The sequence below is a fragment of the Octopus bimaculoides genome, chromosome 15 (assembly GCF_046866305.1).
Source record: "Octopus bimaculoides isolate indiv1 chromosome 15, ASM4686630v1, whole genome shotgun sequence".
NCBI classification, from domain to species: domain Eukaryota; kingdom Metazoa; phylum Mollusca; class Cephalopoda; order Octopoda; family Octopodidae; genus Octopus; species Octopus bimaculoides.
In genome coordinates this window covers 31,648,290-31,672,603 of record NC_142942.1, presented here as the reverse complement: position 1 = coordinate 31,672,603, position 24,314 = coordinate 31,648,290, and the positions used below count along the sequence as shown (strand labels likewise).

Genomic DNA, 24,314 nt, shown 5'->3' with positions numbered 1-24,314 from the left:
TCTGTGTTTGTCCCCCCCCCCCCGCAACATCGCTTGACAACCGATGCTGGTGTGTTTACGTCCCCGTAACTTAGCGGTTCGGCAAAAAGAGATCGATAGAATAAGTCCTGGGGTCGATTTGCTCGACTAAAGGCGGTGCTCCAGCATGGCCGCAGTCAAATGACTGAAACAAATAAAAGAAAAAAAAAGAATAAAAGAACATGTGGGGGTGAGAATGTATAAGCGTGTGTGCATGCATGTGGAGTAGAAAAAGAGGAGTTTGTATTGGTATGTGCACTTTTATAGGGATCGTCCATTCAAAATTTAATATTATATAATATACTTTATCATCACATAATATTTGTACACAAGTTCCATTTTATTTCTTAATCTCACGAATTTTTTTTTTGAATTATTTTTATTTGTCAGAAACTGCCCGGGATGAACTTTTTTCCTCGTATCTAATAGGTCAGAGGTCACTTCCGCCTCGAAGTGTTCATTTTTCGTTTTGTCAGTTGTTGATGTTTTGGAAAGTTCGCCACCAAACATACATAGAACCAATTACTCATGGATTCGGACGGTTTGCCCCTTGTGGGCACTGGCATCGATTATACAAAGGTCTATATATTAGTCTTATTTTCTTTCATTTTACTTGTTTTCTTCATGTCGCTGTAAATTAATGCTGCTCCTCCCACTCAAAGAGGCGTATCGTAAACCAAACCAGGGATCGAGCCACCCACTGAAATCAGTCTTCTGCATTATATAAAACAAGAACATATAAGATAATGTAGTCCTATTTGTAAAGATATAACCACACAGAATGGTTGTGACTGGAAGGTTAAATCACAAATCTGTATGATTGAGGGACTAACTTAGAGCTAAGCAATGCCACGTCTTTCAACAAAATCAATCGTTTTATGTTGGTTTTTAGTTTCTCTTTTAATTTAACAAGAGTCAGCGAGTCCGATACTCCATCATTCCACCTCCCCCTTTGTTAACACGGAAACAAGCATACATACATATGACCAGCTCCATAAGTTGTTCACTGTTTGTGTTTAAATATAACGACCCGATAAACTGATACATTTGACCAAGTTTATATGGGTTTATGTGTGTGTGTGTGCCATGAATCACAAGGATTCACTAATATGACTTGTAATTGAACTGAGTGAGAGGCAAATCGTTTCTGGTCTGTTTTTTCTCCAGTGTTGCAACTAATTTACGACATGAACAGAAAACAAAACTTGGCAACGTCAGGTGTAGTGGTGTACTTTTGAATGATGTGTTATGTTCAGAAACACAGTAGAGAATGGTTTTATACATTTAGGGACAGGAATACTTCTATTGAATGTGGTTTGGTGACTTGCATCCATATCAATACGTTAACTGGCACTGACTTACTTTGCTAGTCTAAGTTTCAAAGTTAAACTTAAACGACGATGTTAAAAATGTACAGGAAATGAACGAGAAGGGGGTCTCGACATTGTCACTCAAACTGTTAGAAATATTAGACAAGTCTCTTCTAAATTACATTCTACCACCTTGAAATATGTTGTCCCAGATACACCATGCACTTCAAAATAAATGGTAGAGTCATAGGTGGAGCAATATTTAGTATAAGCTTGCTGGATCATTACAGACCTAGGGTTAAACAACAGCAACAAACATGTAAATTCAGTTTTTAAAATGTTTGTATTGTTAATCTTAGGAAAAAGTTACCTCTTAATCAGTGAGATATATTTGTTAGAGATTGAGGGACAGTGGCTTGGCCACCACCGGACTGGTGGAGTTACTGTCACCAATGTACAACTCGAATATCTACAGGCAAAACATGGTTGGGGATTGAACGAGTCAGAATAGTATGGTTCAAGTATTTGCAAAAGAAGGAATTCTGCTTAATCCATCCAAGAATCCAGATGATGGAGTTAGACCTGACAAAATATTCAAAACCTTAAAACGTTGTTAGCTTCCGACCCATTTAGATGTCATTGACCTCCTCATTCAAATGGAAATATATTACCCAAGTCAATTGGTGTAAGGGTACACCTCTCTACAGGTTATATCTATGGAAGTAGGTGATTGTGGCAAAACACTCGTTAATAATGCAGTAGCAGAATTTTTAGGGTTTGGGACAAAATGTCTATATTTGTTGCTTTGTGTTATGAATCCAAGTCCTGCCAAGGTCAGTAAAATAAAACCAGTCATGTACTGGGGTCATAATCAATTACCTTCTAAGCATATATGACACTAGTGGTGCTGCTTGTTTTATATCTTATTGAAATTGGTCTACAGGTACAATTGTAGCTGGAGGAAGAAAAAATTGATAAACTAAACATTTGAGTCTCTCCTTCACTGCCTGTCTTCCACCCTCCAAGCATAAGCACAAAACTTTGTTGCCAATGACTATTAATTCAGTTGTCCAAGTTTTGACCATGTATCAGCTAACAGACTAGATGTTGTTGTTAATGTTTCTTATTATTTTTCTTTCATAGTGTGAAGCCATTTATCAAAAGAGAACATTGGCTTTCCTCAACCATTTTATCACACACACTGTACGGTTTTTGAACAAATTCTCTGGTGTTTGTGAAGAAAAGCTGGAAACAATGTCTTATCGTATTCAAAGGCTTGAAATCATGATGAATATTTTAGAAGCAAAGGTAAGTGTTTATAGAATTTGATCTGGTTTTCAGAGATGAGGAATCATTATTACTATATATAGACATATTTGCACAAGTGTTTGCATCTTGGTTGTTATTACCTCTCTTGAAAATAGGTGAGGGTTAAGTAACAGGAAGGACATCTGGCTGTAGAAATTCTGCTTCATTAAACTACATCTACCTCATGCAAGCATGGAAAAGTAGACATTAAAATGATGATAATGTTTCTAATTAAGCAAACTGAGCTAGTTTAATATTTTTAGTATGGGCAATGGGACTGAAGCAGGTCAGAGGGTACAACAGCTGAAAGCAAGATGACAACACCAGTCCAGTATATCAGTGTATTATAAGTATTTAATTAGAAAGACAAGCAACCTAGACTTCTAGTGATTTGCTGTACTCGAGGAGACACGTCAAGCTGAGTGAATCATGGTGCTGGTGACATGCCAATAACACTCAGTACACTTTGTAAAGTGATTAACATTAGGAAGGGCATTTAGCGAGGCATCCAGCTATAGAAACTGAGCCAAAACAGACAACTGGGACCTGGTGCAGCACTCTGGCTTATCAGTCCCAGTCAAACTCTCTAAGCCGTGCTAACAGAAACAACAGGTGTTAAATGATGATGATGATGATAAAAGAAAAGGAAATCCGCAAGACTTTATTAATATTATAATTGGTGAACTCAGTCAGCTCATTCCTCTCACTTGCAGTGTCCACTGGTATCATCTTTCATATTCAGATACATGAGGTAAATTTTTTCTGTTTCTCGTCTGATTAGAAATCATTTCTTTCATTAATCCCTGTAATCTTTTTAATGTAAAATGAAATATGCTCATCTTTGTTGTTTTACTTTTTGTTTGTTTCTAAAGTTATCATCCATCCCTGGGTTAGAAAATGTAGTAGCACCAACGTCAGAGAGTACATCACCATCTACTGTAGCAAATACTCCTTCGCAACCAACTGAACCTGTACAACAAACAACAAAGGTGAGTCTTCACTCTAGTATTATATCAAATTCTAGACAAGTTAGCAGAACTGTTAGCACTCTGGGCAAAAGCCTTGGCGGCATTTCATCCATCTTTACGTTCTGATTTTAAATTCTGCTGTGGCCGACTTACCCTTTCATCTTTTCAGGGTTGATGAAATAAGTACCAGTTGAGCACTGGGGTCAGTGTAATCAACTTACCTCCTCCCCCAAAATTGCTGGCCTTGTGCCAAAATTTGAGACCAATATTATATAAAAATTTTTCACATTGATTTCTCACGGGGTACCATAGATATTATTTTCTCTTGGAGTACCTTAGAGTAATTTGTATATTAACTTCATGGTCACCTGAGACCCTGGTCCAGGTTTCACAAGGAATCCTTTAATACCATCACCTGGCTGGTTGTGATAACAACTTGTCTCCATTCAATCAATGAATGAGCCTCTGTGTCATGAATACACCTGCTACAATTAGATGCTGGATCTGTCTTCTTAAAAAAAAAGAAGAATGTATTGAACTATGTAGTCTTAAATATAAAAGATGAGATGGCCATGGTTGGAATCTTTCTTTTCACATATCTGCTCAATCAAGGCTGACCTACAGCTAAATAACAACAACATGACAACCTAGGATCTTTTCTCTTTAATACTATCTTGGAAACTAGTAATTTATTTCTGTCAGAGTCCAACTTTTCATTCCACTATTTTAGACTTTTCTTAGATGTATTTGGTCTTTTTGTCATTGCAGGAAGCCACACCAAGTGCTGCAGATTCAGCAACACCTGCAGCTGCTCCATCAGCAACCCCAGAGGAACCGAAAAAAACCGTTTCTCAAGATCCAAGATACATGAAATATTTCAAGATGTTATCTGTTGTGAGTATATTATATCATCACATATATGTACGTAGAGAGGTGGGATGTGTGCATGTGTGTCATCATTGTACCTGTTTTACTTCCACTTTCCATAACTGTCAAGGGTTGGATGGGTCATTGCTTCTCCTAGGTGTGTTGATAGACTATATCTTGCCCTGAAGGTTTTATTTTGTGTTTGGTTTCTATGGCTGGATGCCTTTTCTAACTTTAGAGGCTGCCTTTTTATCTTGGAACCAATACTAGAGAGTGTAATGGGTAGCAAAAGATGGATCAAGAGTAGATCTGATGAGATGCTTTATGTATATGTTTCAAGATGAGAGAGAGTTAGGGTGATAAGGATGACAGTGAGAGGAGTGAGGTGTTAGGGAGGGGATCAGATAGGTCCTGTGGCATCCCTAGTTACACTAGAAGCAATATACAATGAACCAAAGAGGTTCACTGCTATTCTTACTCATGAAGAGATGATCAATTGAGACATGAATGATAAAGGTAGGGTTAATAGAAACATGAGTGACAGTAACAGACATGATAGACAGGTGAATGATAGAGTCAAGTATCTGAGGGATGAGTGATAAGTGTGTTAGGGAGATGAGAGGCAGGCAAGAAGGCTAAAGATGTTACCATTACAATATGTACAACAGTTTTATCAAAAATAATGCAAAAGTGGAGATGATTTTTTTTTATCAAATGACATATGTTGTTCAAATTGCAAAAGTTGGTAGAGGAATTCTTCCTGTATACAAAGGATTTACTCTATATAATGTCTATCAAGATGTTGTGTACTGTTTTTGAATTCAGTTCTTAAATCCTTTTTGAAAAATTTCAGGTGTGTGCTGTTGTACACAACCACTTTCACCATGTCTATGACATTAAATCATCCCCAAAGACTTTCTTCATTTGACCAAATAGGTAGATGTCAGCACCAAATGCAGGTCATACAGTGGATGAGAAACCCTGACCAGCCCATCTTACTGATTTCCTGATTTGTTGCCAGAGATGTATATGGTCACACATTGTCACAGTGACTGCAGACTATTTTCAGATTCTTGATTGAAAATAGTCTTCCTCCTCATGGCTTCACTGAGGTTTTCTGAGTGTCTCAGTATACTGCTTACTGTTCATGGTATATTCCAGTATATCAATAACAACGATGCTCTTGTCATCCCCCAAACATTCATCATAACTTTTTGTACCTATCACTGGCTCTTGGAACTTTTTAATCCTTGGAGAAGAGATGTGATGCCATTCCATAGACTTAGCCTTTCATTTTTAGATCCATCATACCCTGTCACCAGATTAGAGGTAAAAAAAATATGTGTTTATTGGCTTCAAACACCTTCAAATCAGGAGTCATCTCCTGAGGTTTCCAGTTTGCAAAAACTTCTCAGTACCCAAACTCCAGCTTCTCTAATGCTTTTTGACTACAATCCAATTGTACATCTTCACAGATTGTGACCCATTTGTCCACACAGATTAATTCATCCATTTGCTGGCAATTCATGTCAGTGATCGCATTTGATGGTCTCTCACAGCATGGTTTGTCTTCAGTAGTGTTGTCCCTGTAACCTCCTGTGGATGTTGCCCACTCTTCATCCAGAACCAATGACAGCATGTTGATTCTGCTTGGAACCTACCATTTACCTACTATGAAGAAAAATAGGAGGAAAAGTTACTACAGAAAAAGAGTTACTTGACCAACAAGCAATTTAACTGACAATTTACCTTCACTTTTGCATTACTTTCAGTACAACCTTAATGTGGATTTTAGTTCGTTATGATATGTGATTTTTACCTGTTGAATATATTTGAGGTATTTCACATTTTGTCTATTAAGTGATATTTATCTCTCACCAGATGGAGTACTTTTTTTGTTGATATTACCATCACAGAACAGTACATTACACACACATTCATGTGCCTACATATGTATATACATATACACGCTGCATCTGTTTCACCTTGCCTAAATTGGTAGACAGGTGTTCTCCCATTCAGTGCATTACCAACTTTGTATTCTTCGTCCCAGACACCAACCTCTGAATACAAGATACTGCACACCATACATTGTAGCCCAACCATTGCACTGACCACCGTACCCCCAGACACTGTACTTTAGTCTGTAAGACACAAACTAAATTTTGACCGACCAAGCTCTTTATTTATACAGAAATGTTCCTCAAAGTTGCTGTTAATGAAATAAATTTAAAAAAAAAAGAAAAACAAACAGTATTTTGAAGTAACTGTTGGTATTTCTGCATATTTAGGGAGTTCCAGAACCTGCCGTCAAGATTAAAATGCAACAAGAAGGACTGGATCCAAGCTTACTAGAGTAAGTATGCTCATACATTCACACACATCAGTGCATTACAAAAACTTGCCATTGTTTAGAATTGAAATAATTTTGTGAAAAATTTTCATTTTGTTTAATAATTAATTAAAGTAATTAAAATACTTCTATTTGTCATTTCAGTGATCCAAAGGCTCCAGCTCCCCCTGGTGGAAGTGGTGATGATGCGGATTCCAGCAAAGACAATGATTCTAGTGATAGTGATGACTTCAGTGATTAAATTGTCGGGCAGGCGGAATACACCGACCTTGTGATAATTCTGATCTTTATTGACACATGATGTACCAAAGTAGACGATGCCACACCCTCCACATTGAACTGATTTGAAAAACATGCAGGGATTTGGAGAAAATGTCACTTTATTTTTTATTTTATTATTTCTTTGTCGTATATGCTATGCCATATATGGTAAACCTCTTGGCAGTTTATTATTGTTAGTAGTAATAGTAGAAGTAGTAGTAGAGAGTGACTGGTCAAAATTGGTAGAGCACTACACAAATTGCTCTCTGGTATTTAGTTTCATTCCTTTAAGACATCAAATCCCATACAGGTTAGTAAATTCCAGACAAATACTGGGGGATGAAGCTGAGGTCAATATGACCCTTGGTCCCTCTCCTTCAAATATATTTGCCTCAGTGTCAATGTAAGAAACAACTATTACCACTACTATTACTAAAAGCATTAGATTGGCAGAATCATTAGAGCATCAGACAAAATGCTTTGTAATGCATATTCTGGATCTTTGATTCTGAGTTCAAATCCCACAGAGGTCGACTTTGCCTTTCACCTGCCAGGCTTAAGAACTGGGATTGATGGTATTAAACCCTTCCCCTCCTCCAAGTTGTTGGCCTTGTGCCACTTAAGAAACCATCATCATCATCATTATTATTATTAAGGCAGTGAGCTGGCACAATCATTAGCATGCTATGCAAAATGCTTTGTGATATTTTGTCTGCCTTTATGTTCTGAGTTCAAATTCCACCGGGGTCAACTTTGCCTTTCATCTTTTCAGGGTTGATAAAATAACTACCACTTGAGCACTGAGGTCGATGTAATTGACTTACCCACTTCCCGCAAAATTGCTGGCCTTGTACCAAAATTTGAAATCGTTATTGTTATTATTAAGGCTGCAAACTGGTAGAATTGTTAACATGCTGGGAAAATTCCTGAGCAGTATTTCATCTGTCTTCATGTTCTGAGTTCAAATGCCACCAAGGTCACCTTTGCATATCATTCTTTCAGGATGATAAAATAAGTAGCAGTTGAGCACTGGAATGTAATTGATTAGCCTGCTCCCCTCAAAATTTTCTGGCCTTGTGCCTGTAGTAGAAAGTATTATTCTTATTTCTAAAAACAGTGGATTGACAAAATACTTTTGACTTATTTATTCTCACTTTTTATGTTCTGAGTTCAAATCTCAGTAAGGTTAATTTTGCTTTTCTTCCTTCTGAAGTTAATAAAGTACTAGTCATGTACTGGATTCAATATAATCAACTAACACCCTGTCCCCCACCATTTTAGGCCTTATGCCTATGTTAATACTTTGTGTTATTTGTTATATCCCTATATATGTAGGAAGTGGGTAGGGATAAGTTTCTAGGGATTGATTTAATTAGTCACTCCTGTCTAAAATGTGTAGCCGTATGACTATATTGGAGAGTGATGGTGGTGGAGTGACAGAAGCAGGAGAGCATCAACCAGAATATCTTGTGCTATTTAATCATGACACTTTGTTCAAATCCTGCTGAAGTCAAACTTTTCATCCTTCCAGAGTTGATAAACTACCTGTCGTATACTGGGGATCAATATTGTCACTTCTGCCTTTCCCCCAAGATTTGAGACTGTGTGTCTATGTAAGAAATTATTATTAAGGGCAGTGGATTGAGCAAATCATGAGAGCACCAACTAAAATATCCTGGAATATTTAGTGACAACTGTTGATATTCTGAGTTCCACAGGGTTTATTTAATATTCCTATAAAGCTGCCAAGATGTGAAGGAAACTGTACAGAAATATTCCTGTTCTCTTTGTTGTTGTTGTTCCATTCCTATATTTTTATATCAGACACATTGTATAAATATCTCTGGAAACAAAATCACAAAAATCTAAAGACTATATTTTTTCATTTGTTATTCTTTGTTGAAATTCTTTTTTGGTTGTTTCTGATTCTTTCTTTGACATGAAATTCTTATTCCAGCTGCATTATTTTTCAAGATAAATTGCTATTTTCACTCTTTAGCATTTAAACTGGCTGTATCCAGCCAAAATATTCTACTTGCTTTATGTTCAAACTGGCCAGATCTGGCCTCTCACACCAACCCTACAATATCATTCTAAAAATTAAGTTACCCCATCAAAATGTGAATGAATAAGTATTACTTTTGACAATACTCTGAATGCTAAAGGGTTAAGATTTCTAATTTATATTCAGTATCTAATAATTGATTGTAAAACAAAAGTTCACTGTTATTTCTCAGTAGAACTGCAATTTGTCCAGGACCAAGATATTTCATTCTTAAATAGCTCACTTGTATATATGTACCATGAGGTAGCATTGTAAAATTGAGTGATTTGTTAACTCACTTTTTGTAGAAAACAGAGAGGGGTGAGTTTCCATGAATGTGATCAAGATATACCAGCTGAAGATGAAATTTTTAGTGATGTGTAGGTCTAACATCGTGGATTTGGGAACTGGCCATCCGATTTTGTTGAAAAAGTAACCAAATTTCCCTCACATAAAAACTCTAAAAACACAGTGGAAAACGTAGTTTTAAAAACAGATGAACTGGTCATGACTGGAACGTCGTTGCTGAATCATTGAATATGAAAAGACTACAAATTCTTGCAAGGTTTTACTTAAAAGTTTACAAAAAGTAACCTCTTCCACAGAACTTATGGTAACCTTCTGTAGTTCCTAAACCTAGCACTCTGAATTTATAGCTCTGTGGACAAGTCCATCAAGAATTAAAGGGGAACAAATCTTAGAACATTAATTGTAAATGTGTTTTATCAACATTGATGTAATTTACTTTCATTATATCATCATTGTATTTATGTCCACTTTTCCATGCTTGCATGAATTAGAGTTTACAGAGGCCATAAAATCTACAGCCAGATCTGTTGCCAATCCTCACCTGTTTCCATGCAAGGTAATATTTCCCCATGGCTAAATGTTTTTTCACAAAATATTGCAAATGAATGAAACTGCTTGCATGATGATGACACTCATTTGCAACTGTCAGACAATGTCAAAATAAGACTCACACACACAAGAGATGGTATAAATGACAAGGGAACAAGAAATTACGTAATGGAACTTCATCAGCTTTATAGCAGAAACAGCTGTAAGCTAATGAAGTTCATTACATAAATTTCCTGTTCCTTTGCCATTTATATGGGGAAAAATCTTGAAAAACATCAATACATGCAAGAGTGATAAAAAAAAACGAGGAGGGTTGTCTTTGGATATGCTAGAAACAACAGCCAAATTTCCCTTAAATCACCTTTACCGCTGAAAATATTAACAATTTTTGACTGAAAATGCTCTTCCCATGGTTTTAAAGTGCAAAAAAATATTGGCCAAAACAGGTCAAGAGTGGGACAATGAGGGAGGGGTGTAAAAAAGAGTTTACAAAACTTTTTTCATATAAAGATGCCCCCACCCCTACCCCATCATTTCGAAAGTGATGGTTTTAAAAAAATTATGAAAATCCCTGAAAAAATTTTCCCCACAAATTTCTTTATAACTGTAATCTGTGTCATTTGAAAGGGATTTGTATAAATTTTCATTAAAAGATACCCTTCTTCCTGAAAGTTATGAGGGAAAAAAGATTGTGTGAATTTTCCAAAACTCCTCTCCAGCCCCTCAGAAAAATTCTTTCTCATAAATCCCTATATACTCTGAAGCCACAATATCTAAGTGGTATTTGTAGAGGTGGGGGCATCTTTATTAAAAAGTATCCAATTCTCTGGATGTCACAAGGCAACAAAGTTGGGGGCATATACATCTGTAGTAATGCCCTTTTATTCACATGAGTTTTCCATTTCATTGTTTGCAATATTCTCTCCCCAACTCTCTTTCACACACACACTGCAAAGCTTACAGAAGGGCTGCTGAATTGAAACTTCTATATTGCTTTGAGGGGAAGGTAAAATTTTACAAACGGCTTCTCCCTCTGTTGTTGGACTACCATGATGTTTAAAAACAGATATTATGACTGTGATAACATAATGAAAGTAATACTAAGTAAGTGAGCTCTATTATACAAAAAATAATTAGATGAAAAATATAAAAATTATTAGAATTGGGAATCAAATGTGAAAATATTATCAAAGGGTTAGCAGAAAACCGTCCAGAGGGCAATCTTTCTGATAGTATATATAATTTTAATGTACAATATTTGGATTTATATAATCTAGTGGTAATCAAAAATAGGGTCTTTTAGTGGACCCAGTTACATACCACATAGTAAAACAATACGTAGAGTTCTATGCAGTTGAAATCCAGTAAATCCAATCAGTGATTAGAGCATTGGGCTCACAATCATGAGGTAGTGGGTTTGATTCTCAGACCAGGCTGTGTTGTATTCTTGAGCAAGAACTGGAGCATGTTGCTCCAGTTCACTCAGGTGTAAAAATGAGTTGCAATGTCACTGGTGCCAAGCAGTATCAACCTTTGCCTTTGGATAACATTGGTGACACAGAGTGAGGAAACTGGTATGCATAGCCAACTGCTGGTCTTCCATAAACAACCTTGCCCAGACTTGTGTCTTGGAGGGGAACTTTCTAGGTGCAATCCCATGGTCATCCATGACCAAAGGGAGTCCTTACTCGATATATATATATGACAGTTTATCTACCAAATCCACTCATAAGGCTTCAATTGGCCCTTCAGGTGGGGTTGAACCCAAAATCATGTCAGGAAGCAAGCTTCACAGCCACATCTGCACCTATTTTATACATGCATACACATGAGTACACATATACACATGAATGTATACATTGGTTCATTTACATAGCACCACTAAACAATCTATAAATATCAGAAGCAGAGGCAACAAAGTGGGGGTGGTAATGACCTTACCAATGGAAGAAAGAAAAAGAAATGCTGTGATTGTTTAGCCCAAAGCCAATACTGATCCAGGTGACCTGTCAACAATGAAGAGATTCAATGAGGCCAAGATAACAAGAATATTGAATATGAAAAATATAAAATTAGCTGAGGGAAGCAACTCAAATGGGCCATGGACATCAACTTGTATAAGTAATGTACCAAATGTTGTATGCAATGAATTTTTAAGTTAAATTTCCAATTGGAGAAACAGGATAAAGACCTAGCAGCAATTGTTAATAACTCTGAAAGACAATGAGTTATACATTCTGAAAATCAAAAATATATCACTACAAGTAAGTTTACAAGTGCAGGACACAGGCAAGGGGAACAACTATGAACATGTTTCAGTCTATTAGACTTCATTTGTTGTGTCTAACCACACCTGCCTGATCAGTTGACAAAGGGTTATTTCCCTTTAAATCCTTTTGATTTTTAATTATGCAAAGTATACCAGTCATAAATAGTTCTGAAATCATAAAAATATGATTTTTAACCCCTTAGCATTCAAATTACTTTGTCAAATGTAATGTTTATTTATTTGCATAGTTTTGAATAAATCATGCATTATATCATAAATTTGAGACTTTGATAATGTGATTATGTATTTCTTGAATAACATTGTAGGATGTGTGGGAGGCTGGCTCTTGCCTTTTTGAATGTAAAACAGGACATTTGGGCCAAATGTGGCCTCTTTAAATACTAAGGGGTTAAATAATGTAACACAAAACAAAAACACAACTACCAAATATCATCCATTTTTTTTTAATGTTTTATTCTTTTATTCCATCAGAATGTTAAACCAGCAGAACTTTTTTTATAATCTGTTGATTTTTTTCCCTTCAAAATTACAATGAAACCATGAATATTTACATATGGACAATTTATAAAATGTAAAAAAAAAGAACAAGTGGATAGGTCAGCCAGACAATGAACTTGTTAAAATAAAGAAATATTGCTCTGTTTGGATTTTAAATAAGTATAACAGACATTAAAATAATGGAGCTAACCACAGTTAATTGGGGTGGGGGAGATCTCATTTAAAGCTTATGAAAAACACCTCCCTGCCCCTTAAAAAAATATAGAATTTAATAAGAAATTATTACAAACAAGAACACTTATTTCTAAAAGGGTCACAAAGGTCACAGGTCATAAACTTAACACATGAGACTGATGGTCATCCCCACCTCAACATCAACTAAATATTTTATTCTTTCTCCCTATGGAGGGTGTGACTAGCAGACTTTTGTTCATAATAGACTGAAGCATTGTAAGTAGTAGTAGTAAAAGACCGCAAATTGGCAGCCATTAGAGCACCAAACAGAATGCCATTAAATAATAATAATAATAATAATAATAACAATTTCAGATTCAGGCACAAGGCCAGTGATTTTGAGGGAAGGGGATTTCGTTGATACTATCAACCTTAGTACTTTATGACTGGTACTTTACTTTGTCAATCCTGAAAGGATGAAAGGCAAAGTTGACCTTGGCAGGATTTGAACTTAGAATATAACGAATTAGAAGAAATATTTGCAAGGCATTTTTTCCCCATATACTCTAACAGTTCTGCCAACATAGCACTTAATAATAATAATAATAATGGTTTCTAATTAAGGTACAAGACCAGTATATTGAGGGAAAGGGAGTAAGTCAATGCCATCGATCCACCCTCCCACCCATCCCCAGTATTTGACTGGTACTTTATTTTATCAACCTTGAAAGGTTTTGAAAGGCAAAGTTGACGTAAGCTGGAAATGAATCCAGAATGTAAAGAACTGAAAGAAATATCACAAGGTCATTTTTACAATGTTGTAGCAATTCTGGGATGTTGTGATGCTCATGAGGTTTCTAAGAGCATTAGTAAAAAAAGAGATATGATTCCAATTTGGAACTATTTAAAGTAAAAAGAAAACAAAATAAATTCATTTTGTTGAAACAATTTCCTTATACAAAAGAAAAAGGAGAAAATCAATTTAGTGCCAAGTGGACAGGTAGATGGGAGGATTTTACATTTAATTTAAGGTAACGGAGTTGTTATTAATTAATATATTAATTAATGGTGGTAGGGAAAGGGGAAGAATCAATCTTTCTATTTCATTAAAATTTCTCAGAGATTTCTTCAAGTGAGATGAATAAAATTAACGACTAACTGAGTTGGGAAGATGCAGAAATTGAAAAAAAATCTATTGTTGTTTCCTTTAAGGATGTTACCATAGAAGCTTGGCAGAGGATACCAAAAATTTGTAAAATACTGTGGGTAGAGTTGACTGATGTGGAGCAAATTCCACTGCAAATCTGTGATGACAAGCAAAGTTGAGCCCAAAAGATTTCTCAGCGAAAGTGGAGGACACAGAAATACTGTCAGATATATTTGTTCCATTGTTTCACTGTCTCTGTCAACTATATCACAAACCTCTTATAGATAATGTCTTGATTTACACATCAAAAAGGAAGAATTAATACAGATGAAATATAAAAAAATATAAACAATAAACTTTAATAATGTCAGTAGTGTTGGCTTAAAAGAAATAGAGAGGAGGGGGTGAGTTTAAGAAAAGTGAACTGAATATTTAATAAGGAATACATCTGAGGAGGCACAAAGTCAATTATTGTACCTAGAGGATATATCTATGTAGAGGCATATATATATACACACACACACATATATATGTATGTACACACACACACACACCACAACTCAATAAATCCGAATACATAACTGGTATTGTATCAAGCCATAGAAGGGGTGAGTGAAAGGAAAACTGATTCCCTTGTCTTCCTCCAGCAGAATCTAAGAAGGGACAAAACTAAAATAATGCAAGACATTCTAATTCCAGTTCAGTGACCAATCCATCACTTTTTATCCCTCCCCCCACCCATGCACTCAATAATGATCTTTGGAAGATCGTACTGTTTAAATGCTAGCAAGCAGAAAAAAAATTTCTTTGTAATTGTTTTTGGGGTGAGGTGGAGATTTGAGAAGTGGGGGTAGACAAATAAGGAAAAGGTATGGAGGTTTTTATTTTTTTTATTGGTGTCTAATGTGCAACAACATCAACAATGAAACAATCCATCCAAGGTCACTGATCACAGTAGCCCATGTTTATTTCATACATGCACACACACGCACATACACACAGACACACAGCAGCAGTGGTCAAATTCAGTCATCCTAAAGAGGTAGTATGTTTAACTTCACAAAAAATTCAGTTCTAGCATCCTCTTTTCAAGTGACAATAATACATACATACATACATACACACACACACACAGGTACACGTACACACATACACATGTGTGTATGTATGTATGTGTTGAAAAAAAAACTACTAAGATCCCAGAGGAAGCAGGTTTGACCACAATGGAGATATTGAATTTGTGTTTTGTTTGTTGTTTTTTTTTTATTTTCTTTACAGTAATATAAAAAAAATAAACCAGTAAGGTTTGATGTGGCTGGCCAAAATATCAAATGATGATGATGATGATGATGATGATGATGATGATGACAACGACAGTGTTAGATGACCTGGTGTGTTTGTAAATTAGACAAGAGTGACAGTTGTCAATGAGGATGAGAAACAGTGATTGAGGCGAACAATGTGCATCAAAAACAAGATGGAGATGAAGCTGAACAAAACTAATCCCAGATTAATTTGAGGAGAACCAAAAAAAAAAGTGGGGTCAACAGAGATGATAAGACAGAAATGGATCGAAAATGACATTAAATGTTGACAAAATGTTGGCTACAAATTATACATACATACATATATGTGTATATACATATATATATTACACACACCACACATGCATATATGTGTAAATTAGATGGAGTTTTAGGAAATGTTTAGAAAAGGCTAAGCTGGAAATGACGTGAGTTGTTAATGAGGGTGAAGTGAGCATGTGAGTTGCCAGCAATAATGAGATAGAATTTAGCAAGTTGCCAATAAAGTTTACAAGAGATGAAGTGATGGCTAGCAGGAGGGAGGTTCTCATTTAACTCGTTTCTGCTGTCGACTGCGATAAATGTCATGAAGTGGGGGTTCCAACATCTCAGAATTTTCTTCATCACTTTCTTCCCCAACCTCTGTGGTTATTTCTGCTTTGCGTTTCCTCACACCTGTAGCAATCTCTATTGATATTAAGGTTCCAGGGTCAATCTTGGAAGATTCCATTCCATTTTCTATAACAACAGGTTCTGCAAAGATAAACATAAAAAAAAATTTTTTAAATATAAAAATAAAAAGGAAAGGAAGTAAAGTAGCCAAAACCAGTGGCACATGAAAAGCTCCTTTCAAGTGTTGGGCCTCAAGGAGGCAATGACAAATGACCAAGACCTTTGACATTATGTCATGCTTGAGAAGAAGACCTATCAAGTCAAGTAAAATCGCAGTTATGGCAGACACTGGTGTCACGCAAATGCCATCCATGCCAGTGGTACATAAAAGCACCCATTACATTCTCGGAGTGGTTGGCATTAGGAAGGGCATCCAGCCATGCAAAACCATGCCAAATCAGACTGGAGTCTGGTGCAGCCTTCCAGCTTACCAGGTCTGGTAAAACCATCCAACCCAGGCCAGCATGGACAACAGACATATGATGGTGATGATGATGATGATGATGATGGTGATGATGATGATGATGATGATGATAAAAATAAAATAAACATTAGGTGCAGGCATGGCTGTGTGGTAAGAAGCTTACTTCCCAACCACATGCTTCCAGGTTCAACCCAGTGTGTGGCACCTTGGGCAAGCGTCTTCTACTATAGCCTCAGGCCGACCAAAGCCTTGTGAGTGGATTTGGCAGATGAAAACTGAAAGAAGCCCATCGTATATGTGTGTGTATGTGTATGTGTCTGTCTCATCTCTCCTTGACAACTGTGTTGATCTGTTTATGTCTCCGTACCTTAGCAGCTCCAGCAAAAGGGACTGATAAAATATGTACTATGCTTTTAAGTAAGAAAAACAAGAAGTGGGGGGGGGGGGTCAATTTTTTCGACTAAAAATTCAGGGCAGTGCCCCAGAATGGCCACAGTCTAATGACCGAAACAAATAAAAAGTAAAAGACATAAAAAAAAATACTAAAACATAAAGCAAAAATAAACAACAGGCATGACTGAGTGGTTAAGAAGCCTGTTTTACAATCACTAGATCTATGGTTCAGTCCCAGTGCATGGTAGCAGCCTCAAGTTGACAAAAGTTTCGTGAGTGAAACTGAGTGGATGGAAACTGTGTAGAAGCCTGTGTGATGGACTATAATTCACCTTTGTTGTGTACCTGTAATTTATTCCCTTTGTTGTGTACCTGTAATTTATCCCCTTTGTTGTGTCTGCCACCTCTAAGTACTGTACTCATCACTACATCCAGCTATTCATTCAGGAAACCTCTCCCTGTTCAAGTCTTCCCCTCAAGTGTTGACTAAAACAAGTTCAAGTGAAGCATTAATGCCATCAATCTCACTGTCTAGGAGGGTCTGCAAAGACCATAGGCACTGTCCCTTCTTCAGGACCTAACAAGTAACAAAAAAAAAATTCAAATGTCTAGCTGTGTTACATATTTTGTCTCACTGACTCTGCCTGAGATTTATGTCTGAAATGCTTTTGGTCATAGATCTGCTCAGTCAGAACTGACCAAAGGCTAAACAACAAAAAAAAAACTACCACAGAAATAGAGTGGGTAGTGGGGAGAGAGTTACAACACGTCCATCCTGTCACACCAGATGCTATCTCACAACCAGAGAGAGACATCACATATCTATGAGCAGCATCTGGTTTTATGGTCAATTTCCTGTGTCTCATAGACTTGGTCAACTCACCGCTAACCTGGAACTGCAGAACTATACCATATTAAAGAGGGGCACAGGAGGGTTAAGAAAACATTGTCTAATGGAACTAAATGTCAAAGGTGATAAATTCCACCGATCAACCACTGATTTATTCTTTGAGTGGACTGTAGCCATGCTAGGGCATTGTCATCATATTACCTTCTCAGGCTTACTTATAAAAACAAAATATTTTAAACTACTCAACCAAGAAATTGGATGGGAGCTGAATCTTGCTAATTACTCAATAATTAATGAAATACAATAATTACGGTCTAACCATGCAACAGAATAAAATGTAGAAATGTTGAAAAGAAAGAAATAATTTAATAAGAAACAAATAAAGCAAAAAAGATAAATAAGTATAAAAATGAAGAATTATAATGGAACTTACCGTCAGGTAAAGTGACATTTGTAATGTGTTTGATAAACTGATCTATCATAACAAAGGGACCCTGAAAAATATAAACATTTATATGTTTATATATAAAATATATATATATATATATTGTGTTTTAATATTTTGCTTAGGCATTGCAATACTAATAACCTGGTGTAGAACTCAATATACATACGTCTCTGAACAAAGTGTTAGTCAAGTGCAGTGTGGTAATAAGAAAAGAGGTGACAAAGGAATAAACAATCATTTTATGAACTTCATTAGCTTACAGTTGTTTCCACTATAAGATGTGGTGGACTCATAGCTGAGTGTCTGAGTTACACCTTACAGTTTCAGACATGTAAGAGCCTGCCTCCCACATAGATATAAACAAGTGAACAACTCTATGTACTATGCTGGATACATTTGGTGTTTGTCTGGTATGTTGATTTTTTGTTCATTTTTATGTGTCTTGATTATGCCTGCACTGACGATTAAAAAGTGCATTCTGTGCACTAATTATGAAATCATATGATCTGCAGCTGAATTTGTTTTTAAGGAGCTCCATTCGAGAGTTGCATTTCCCTCACATTCGGTACACTGTATTTAGTATGGTAGTTTTGGCTTTAAGAGTCCCTCATACCGTGAGGCATTTATGTATAGTAATGCCCTTAATATAAATGAATATATTTAAAAGGAATAATTAAGAAATTTTTCCCTCATGAGATTTTTCATGCTGACTACTTGATAAATTCTTATAAAGATTTTATCCTATTTTTAAATTTTAAATTATATATATATCGTTGTATATATATATATATAAAATCATATATATATATATATATATATATATATATATATATATATATATATATATATATACATGCAAGTATGCATTTATACGTATATACGTATATTACATACAATACCCCATTACTTATATAACACCACTGCTAGACACTGTGTGTGTGTAAAACACATAGTCTATCTTTGGTATGGTAAAAACAAAACATTGCACATACCAAACTACCTAAAGTACACAAAATGGTAAGTGTAATGAAAGCATTCATTAAAATAATAGTAATAATTTTTTCATTTGCTATAAGGGTGATGAATAAGGGGATAATGATAATGACAGCAGCAGCAGCATCACTGCCGTCATCGTCGTCATCAGAGTAATCTTAGTTGGCCTTCATTGACAATAATCTTAGTTGTTTTCTATTGCAAGTGGTGTAAAAGTTGATGGCTATTGAGTGTGAGGGTTAGTGCTTCAGTGAATACATCATTAAGAACATCACAAGAACAATAACATCAACAACTTACATGGAAACAATTTGGTGGTGGTAACAAGGTAAGGAGGTGTGCAGCAGCTGGTGGTGGAGGGAAAACTCCACCTGGCATGGGATGAGCACCTGAAGCTGAAGAACAAAGAGAACATTTTAAATGTCAACATAAAGCAGCAAAATTTTATTGTTGCTTTTTGGTTTCATATATATTTTTTTCTTAATTTTTTTGACAGAAATCTGTCAACAACCATCTGACACAGTTAGCAAAATAGTATGTAGGTTCATTACAGTGATTTATAAGTTCACTGGAGTAATTAGATGCTGTTCCTACAGCCAATAATTAAACCACAGTCTAACCCTTTAACATTTTCATGCTTATTCATTCATATTATATTGAATTGATCAAGCATTATTTCAAAGCTTCAAGATTTTGATGATGTGACTGCTTAATTTTAGAATAACATTGTAGGGTAAGTGTAAGAGGCCGAATCTGGCCAGTTTGAACATAAAACAAGTAGAATATTTGGGCCAGTTATGGCCAGTTTAAATGCTAAAGGGTTAATAGAAGTGGAAACTATTGTTGCTGTTGTACGGCCAAGAAGCCTAAGCTAAATTAGATCCCCTGCCCAAAGTTAGGTCAAAATTTGAACTTAAGACCAACAATGTATTCAGTAGTCTATCATTTCACTACACCCTCTCTCTGTGCCTCGGTGATAGATCTCATCAATTTGAGTTCACTTGGCAATACAATAACAATAATAAAAATAAATGAAAAATTTCCATATAGCCGTTTAACTAGCTTAAAAAATAGCAACCATTTTCTCACATCACATAAATAAGAACACATTTGATAATATAGTCATAGATACACTTATGTATGAAAACAAAAAAGAAAAATGCACAAGTTCTGGAATAGATCTTTATATGTACTCAATTGAGAAGTGACTTGGAGTTGAACAGCAACAACCAAGAGACATTCATTGAAACAAAACAATTTTGTGGATTTCAATGAAGAATCATGCAAGGAAAAAGGGGGAAAAAAAGACAATTTTCAAAGAAGGAATTGCAATTTCCCTAATCAACTTACGAGGTAAAAGTCGAGGTTTATAAGGCAGCATTTGTTCAAGGTCAGGTTTGGGATATTCTGGTCTCTTTCTGTTATCTTCTTCATCATTCCAATTCCGAGGAATACATTCACCAGTTGAAGGCATTTGAGCTACGTGCATTGAAGAAAAGTTCTACAAAACAAATAGGTATACACATAATAATGATGATGATGATATATATATATCATCATCATCATCATCATTTAACATTCGTTTTCCATGCTGGCATGGGTTGGACAGATTGACAGGAACTAGCAAGACTTGGGGCTGCACCAAGTTCCACAGTCTGTTTTGACTTGGTTTCTATGGTTCGATGCCCTTCCTAATACCAACAACTTTACACAGTGCACTAGGGACTTTTTATGTAACACCATCACAAGTGCTTTTTATGTGGTACCTTGGTTTTAGACACACACACACACACACACACTGGCAAAAATGCCTGAAAAGAAGAGAAAAGGGCTGACACAGAAATTTCTCTCCATATCTAAATATCAAAATTAATTACAAAATCAATTATTGATGTGTAAATGCTTGATGAATGGAAGAAAGGAAGATGTTAGCATATAATTAATAATATACAATTAATTAACAGAGGCATCAGGGTTTCTAATTCTTCAAAAGAAATGAGGGTTTGTATCTAAAAAATGAACTTAATTCCAGAGTCTCTATGGAGTATATTTCTTCATTGAATAAAATAATAAAAATAACCAGTTAATCTGAGTTACATAACTTACAGATATTAATATTTGGCTTCTAAAAAATGATGAGCTAGTATAATCGTTAACACACCAGGTAAAATGCTTAGCAGCATTTCATCCATCATCATGTCCTGAGTTCAAATCCTGTTGAGGCTAACTTTGACTTTCATCCTTTCAAGGTCAATAAAATAAGCACTAGATGAATACTGGGGTCACTGTAAGTGACTTACTTCTCTCTTAACATTGCTGGCCTTGTGCCAAAATTTGAAACCAATATTTGGTTTCTACAAATTTGCATAATTCACAGTTGTCCTTTTTATTCCTCATCATTTACTTCAATGATACTCCTTTTTTATTAAAGCTAGTACTCCTTTTCCACACTATCAATATTATGTACTCCACAAATACTCCTCCTCTTCTACATTATCAACACTTATGTACTCCACTTATACACCTCTTCTTCTACATTATCAACACAATGTACTCTACTAATACTCCTCCTTCCCCTCCTCAACATTATCCTATATATAAAGTTCATAACAGGAAAAAATGTCAGTATGTTATCCACAGGAATGGAAAAACAGATTGAAAGAAAATAAAAGGAATTAGATTTAGTTGGCAGTGAATTGTATGTTGTAGGTAACACTAGACCAAAGAAACTGCATGACTCTTTTAGGGGAGTTCACTATTAAAACTATTATCATGTTTCTAATCCGGGGATAACACCATCTTTTGACATACCTCCACATTTTCCCTTTGATTACAGTGACAAAGGTTAACCAATGGGGCCCTTCTAATACATTGTGTCTCAGTCCTATGGATAGAATTATATGGCATATAAATCCTATATCTGTTTCTTCTTCTTCAAGTACAGTATTTCAAGAGGTTACTGACATCTAGCTGGGATTAAAGCAGACATAAATTAATGGAGCTCACATGCTGTGAACATTGACCACATTGATTGGAGAGAATCTGTTAAGGTCTTCTACACAACTTCCTTCACTTTTAATGCTATATGAGCACATTTGAGGTGAGCTGGTGGATCAGAAATAATCTGTCTACACATAAGAAAGTGAGCAGAAACTGGGGTGAGGTCAATGCTGATGATAGTGGTGCATAGTGATAATGGTGGTGGTGGTGGTGATATTGGTTTGTGTGGTTTTCATTAAGTGGTGGTGGTAATAGCGATGGTGGCGGTGATGTGATGATAATGAAGATGATGATGAGTGACAAAAGTTTAAAAATTGACACTTACTCTGTACCCCAAAGCCTTCAACTCCATCTGTGAACAAGGGTAGAGATCCATGTATTTATAGCGATCAATCAACAAGGCCGTTTCTTTCCCTTCAAATTCTTGCAGCTGAAATCATAACCACATTAACACAGCGTCAACAGTGTTTCTATTGAAACATTCCCAAAACAGACACACACACACTTAACAAGTCTCTTCTACAACAGCTATTCTGCTGTGAAACATCAAATGAATTGTATGGTTTGATCAAAATAATACTTATAGAAGAAAGAAGGTTCACAAGAATCACAAATACAAGAATTTTTGATGAAAGAAAGAAGTTTACAACTTGACACTGATAAATACCTGATTTGTAGCTGCGGCTCTTCTCTTTTCTACTTTTAAAATACTTGATAAATCTCCAACTTCAGACTCAAAAGAAAGAAATCGACTCCAGATTTCACTGTTGATAAAAGAAAAAAATAATAAAAATATATAAATAAATGCTTGAAATACATTACACTACCCCCAGGGCAGAGAGTTGAGTTAGAGAACATCAGACCAAATATCTTATAGCTTTTAGTTTCAGTTGTGAGTTTCAAATGTGAGAAGAAATTTGTCTTCTTTTATTCCAAAGTTTAAAAAAAAAAAATTAAAATTAAAAAAAACATACATGAAACATGGTCACTACACACAAGTAAATTGTCTAAGACAATAGTAACTCTGAATAAGAACTGATAGAGAGTAGGAGGAGCTGTTTAACCCAGCTGCAATGATAATGCTATAATATACACCAAGTCCACATGGTAAAACAGCAACAAAGTTGGCCATTTATCTATACTGTGAACTGTGATGAGCAGTAAAACCTTGCCAACCCATGTCTGCATAGAAAAATAAACATAAAATGATGAAGCTATCAATGATGATGATGGGGAGGTGGGCCTTAGGGAATAAATTACAGAGAGAAATTACTCAGGGGTGGTATATGCATGAAACACAATAGTCAAGTTAATTCTTTACTACCATAATGAGTTCTCACAGCACTGCATTCAAATTCTGGCACAAGGCCAGCAATTTCGGAGAGAGTTTTAAGTTGATTACCTCAACCCTAGTGTTCATCCGGTACTTATCTTATCAACCCCGAAAGGAGGCAAGGCACAGTCAACCTCAGCAGAATCTGAACTCAGAACATAAAGATGGACAAAATGCCGCTAAACATTTTGCCCAGTGTGCTAACGATTCTACCATCTCACCAAAATTAATTATGGTAACTTAAATTTATTAATATAATATTAGAATCAAATAACAACACTTCCCTGTGTAACAATTGGCATTCCAGTTAGCCATGCTGAGAAAGACAGGAACATAATTCAACTGAAACCAATCCCCTTATGTTCACTAAAAATGTAAACTTTAATATATTTAGTTCTATATCACACACTCCTGATTTCAAAGTGTATAAAGTGAGAGAGGGAGAGAGAAGACAGAAACTATTACCTAGATCTTTCTGGAGGGATCTGACCGGAAGACAAAACTCTTTCATACAGCACTCGAGTATTGTTATCCTCTGTAAATAAAAAAAAAATAGAAATTACAAAAACCTCTGGAAATGAGGCAAACATTATATTAAACACACACACACACACACACATATATATAACCATATACATATGTATATATGTACACATACACAGACACACACAGATATATATATATATATATATATATATATATATATATATATATATTAGAAAAGAAATTCCAGATATAGAGAACAAAACCTGGAACTGAGGGGCTTCAAAATAAATTTAGCAAAGATTAAAAGAGGAAAGA

The 24,314-nt window shown here is 35.6% G+C and overlaps 2 protein-coding genes across 4 annotated transcripts in view; one reads left to right on the top strand and one right to left on the bottom strand.

Annotated features, from left to right (window-relative positions):
- Positions 1-457: 457 nt before the first annotated feature.
- On the top strand, positions 458-8,960 carry LOC106869381 (WASH complex subunit 3-like). Of its 2 annotated transcripts, none has more exons than XM_014915103.3 (6): positions 458-597; positions 2,472-2,636; positions 3,509-3,625; positions 4,373-4,498; positions 6,763-6,827; positions 6,969-8,960. In XM_014915103.3, the coding sequence occupies exons 1-6, from the start codon at positions 547-549 to the stop codon at positions 7,063-7,065; spliced, it is 621 nt and encodes a 206-aa protein (XP_014770589.2). In that variant the 5' UTR covers positions 458-546; the 3' UTR covers positions 7,066-8,960. The 2 variants fall into 2 exon arrangements, with proteins under 2 accessions (XP_014770589.2, XP_089219790.1); XM_089363664.1 differs by lacking the exon at positions 458-597 and adding an exon at positions 658-2,161.
- A 3,744-nt stretch (positions 8,961-12,704) lies between these two features.
- The window catches only part of LOC106869382 (cleavage stimulation factor subunit 3), a 166,041-nt gene continuing 154,431 nt past the window's right edge, over positions 12,705-24,314 (bottom strand). For both annotated transcript variants that reach the window (XM_052973227.2, XM_089363654.1), the window contains 7 exons: positions 23,979-24,048; positions 22,848-22,944; positions 22,506-22,610; positions 20,531-20,681; positions 19,481-19,575; positions 18,173-18,233; positions 12,705-16,153 (listed from right to left, as the gene is read on the bottom strand). In XM_052973227.2, the coding sequence (XP_052829187.1) occupies positions 15,948-16,153; positions 18,173-18,233; positions 19,481-19,575; positions 20,531-20,681; positions 22,506-22,610; positions 22,848-22,944; positions 23,979-24,048 (785 nt within the window). In that variant the 3' untranslated portion in view covers positions 12,705-15,947. The remainder of the gene's footprint in view (positions 16,154-18,172; positions 18,234-19,480; positions 19,576-20,530; positions 20,682-22,505; positions 22,611-22,847; positions 22,945-23,978; positions 24,049-24,314) is intronic.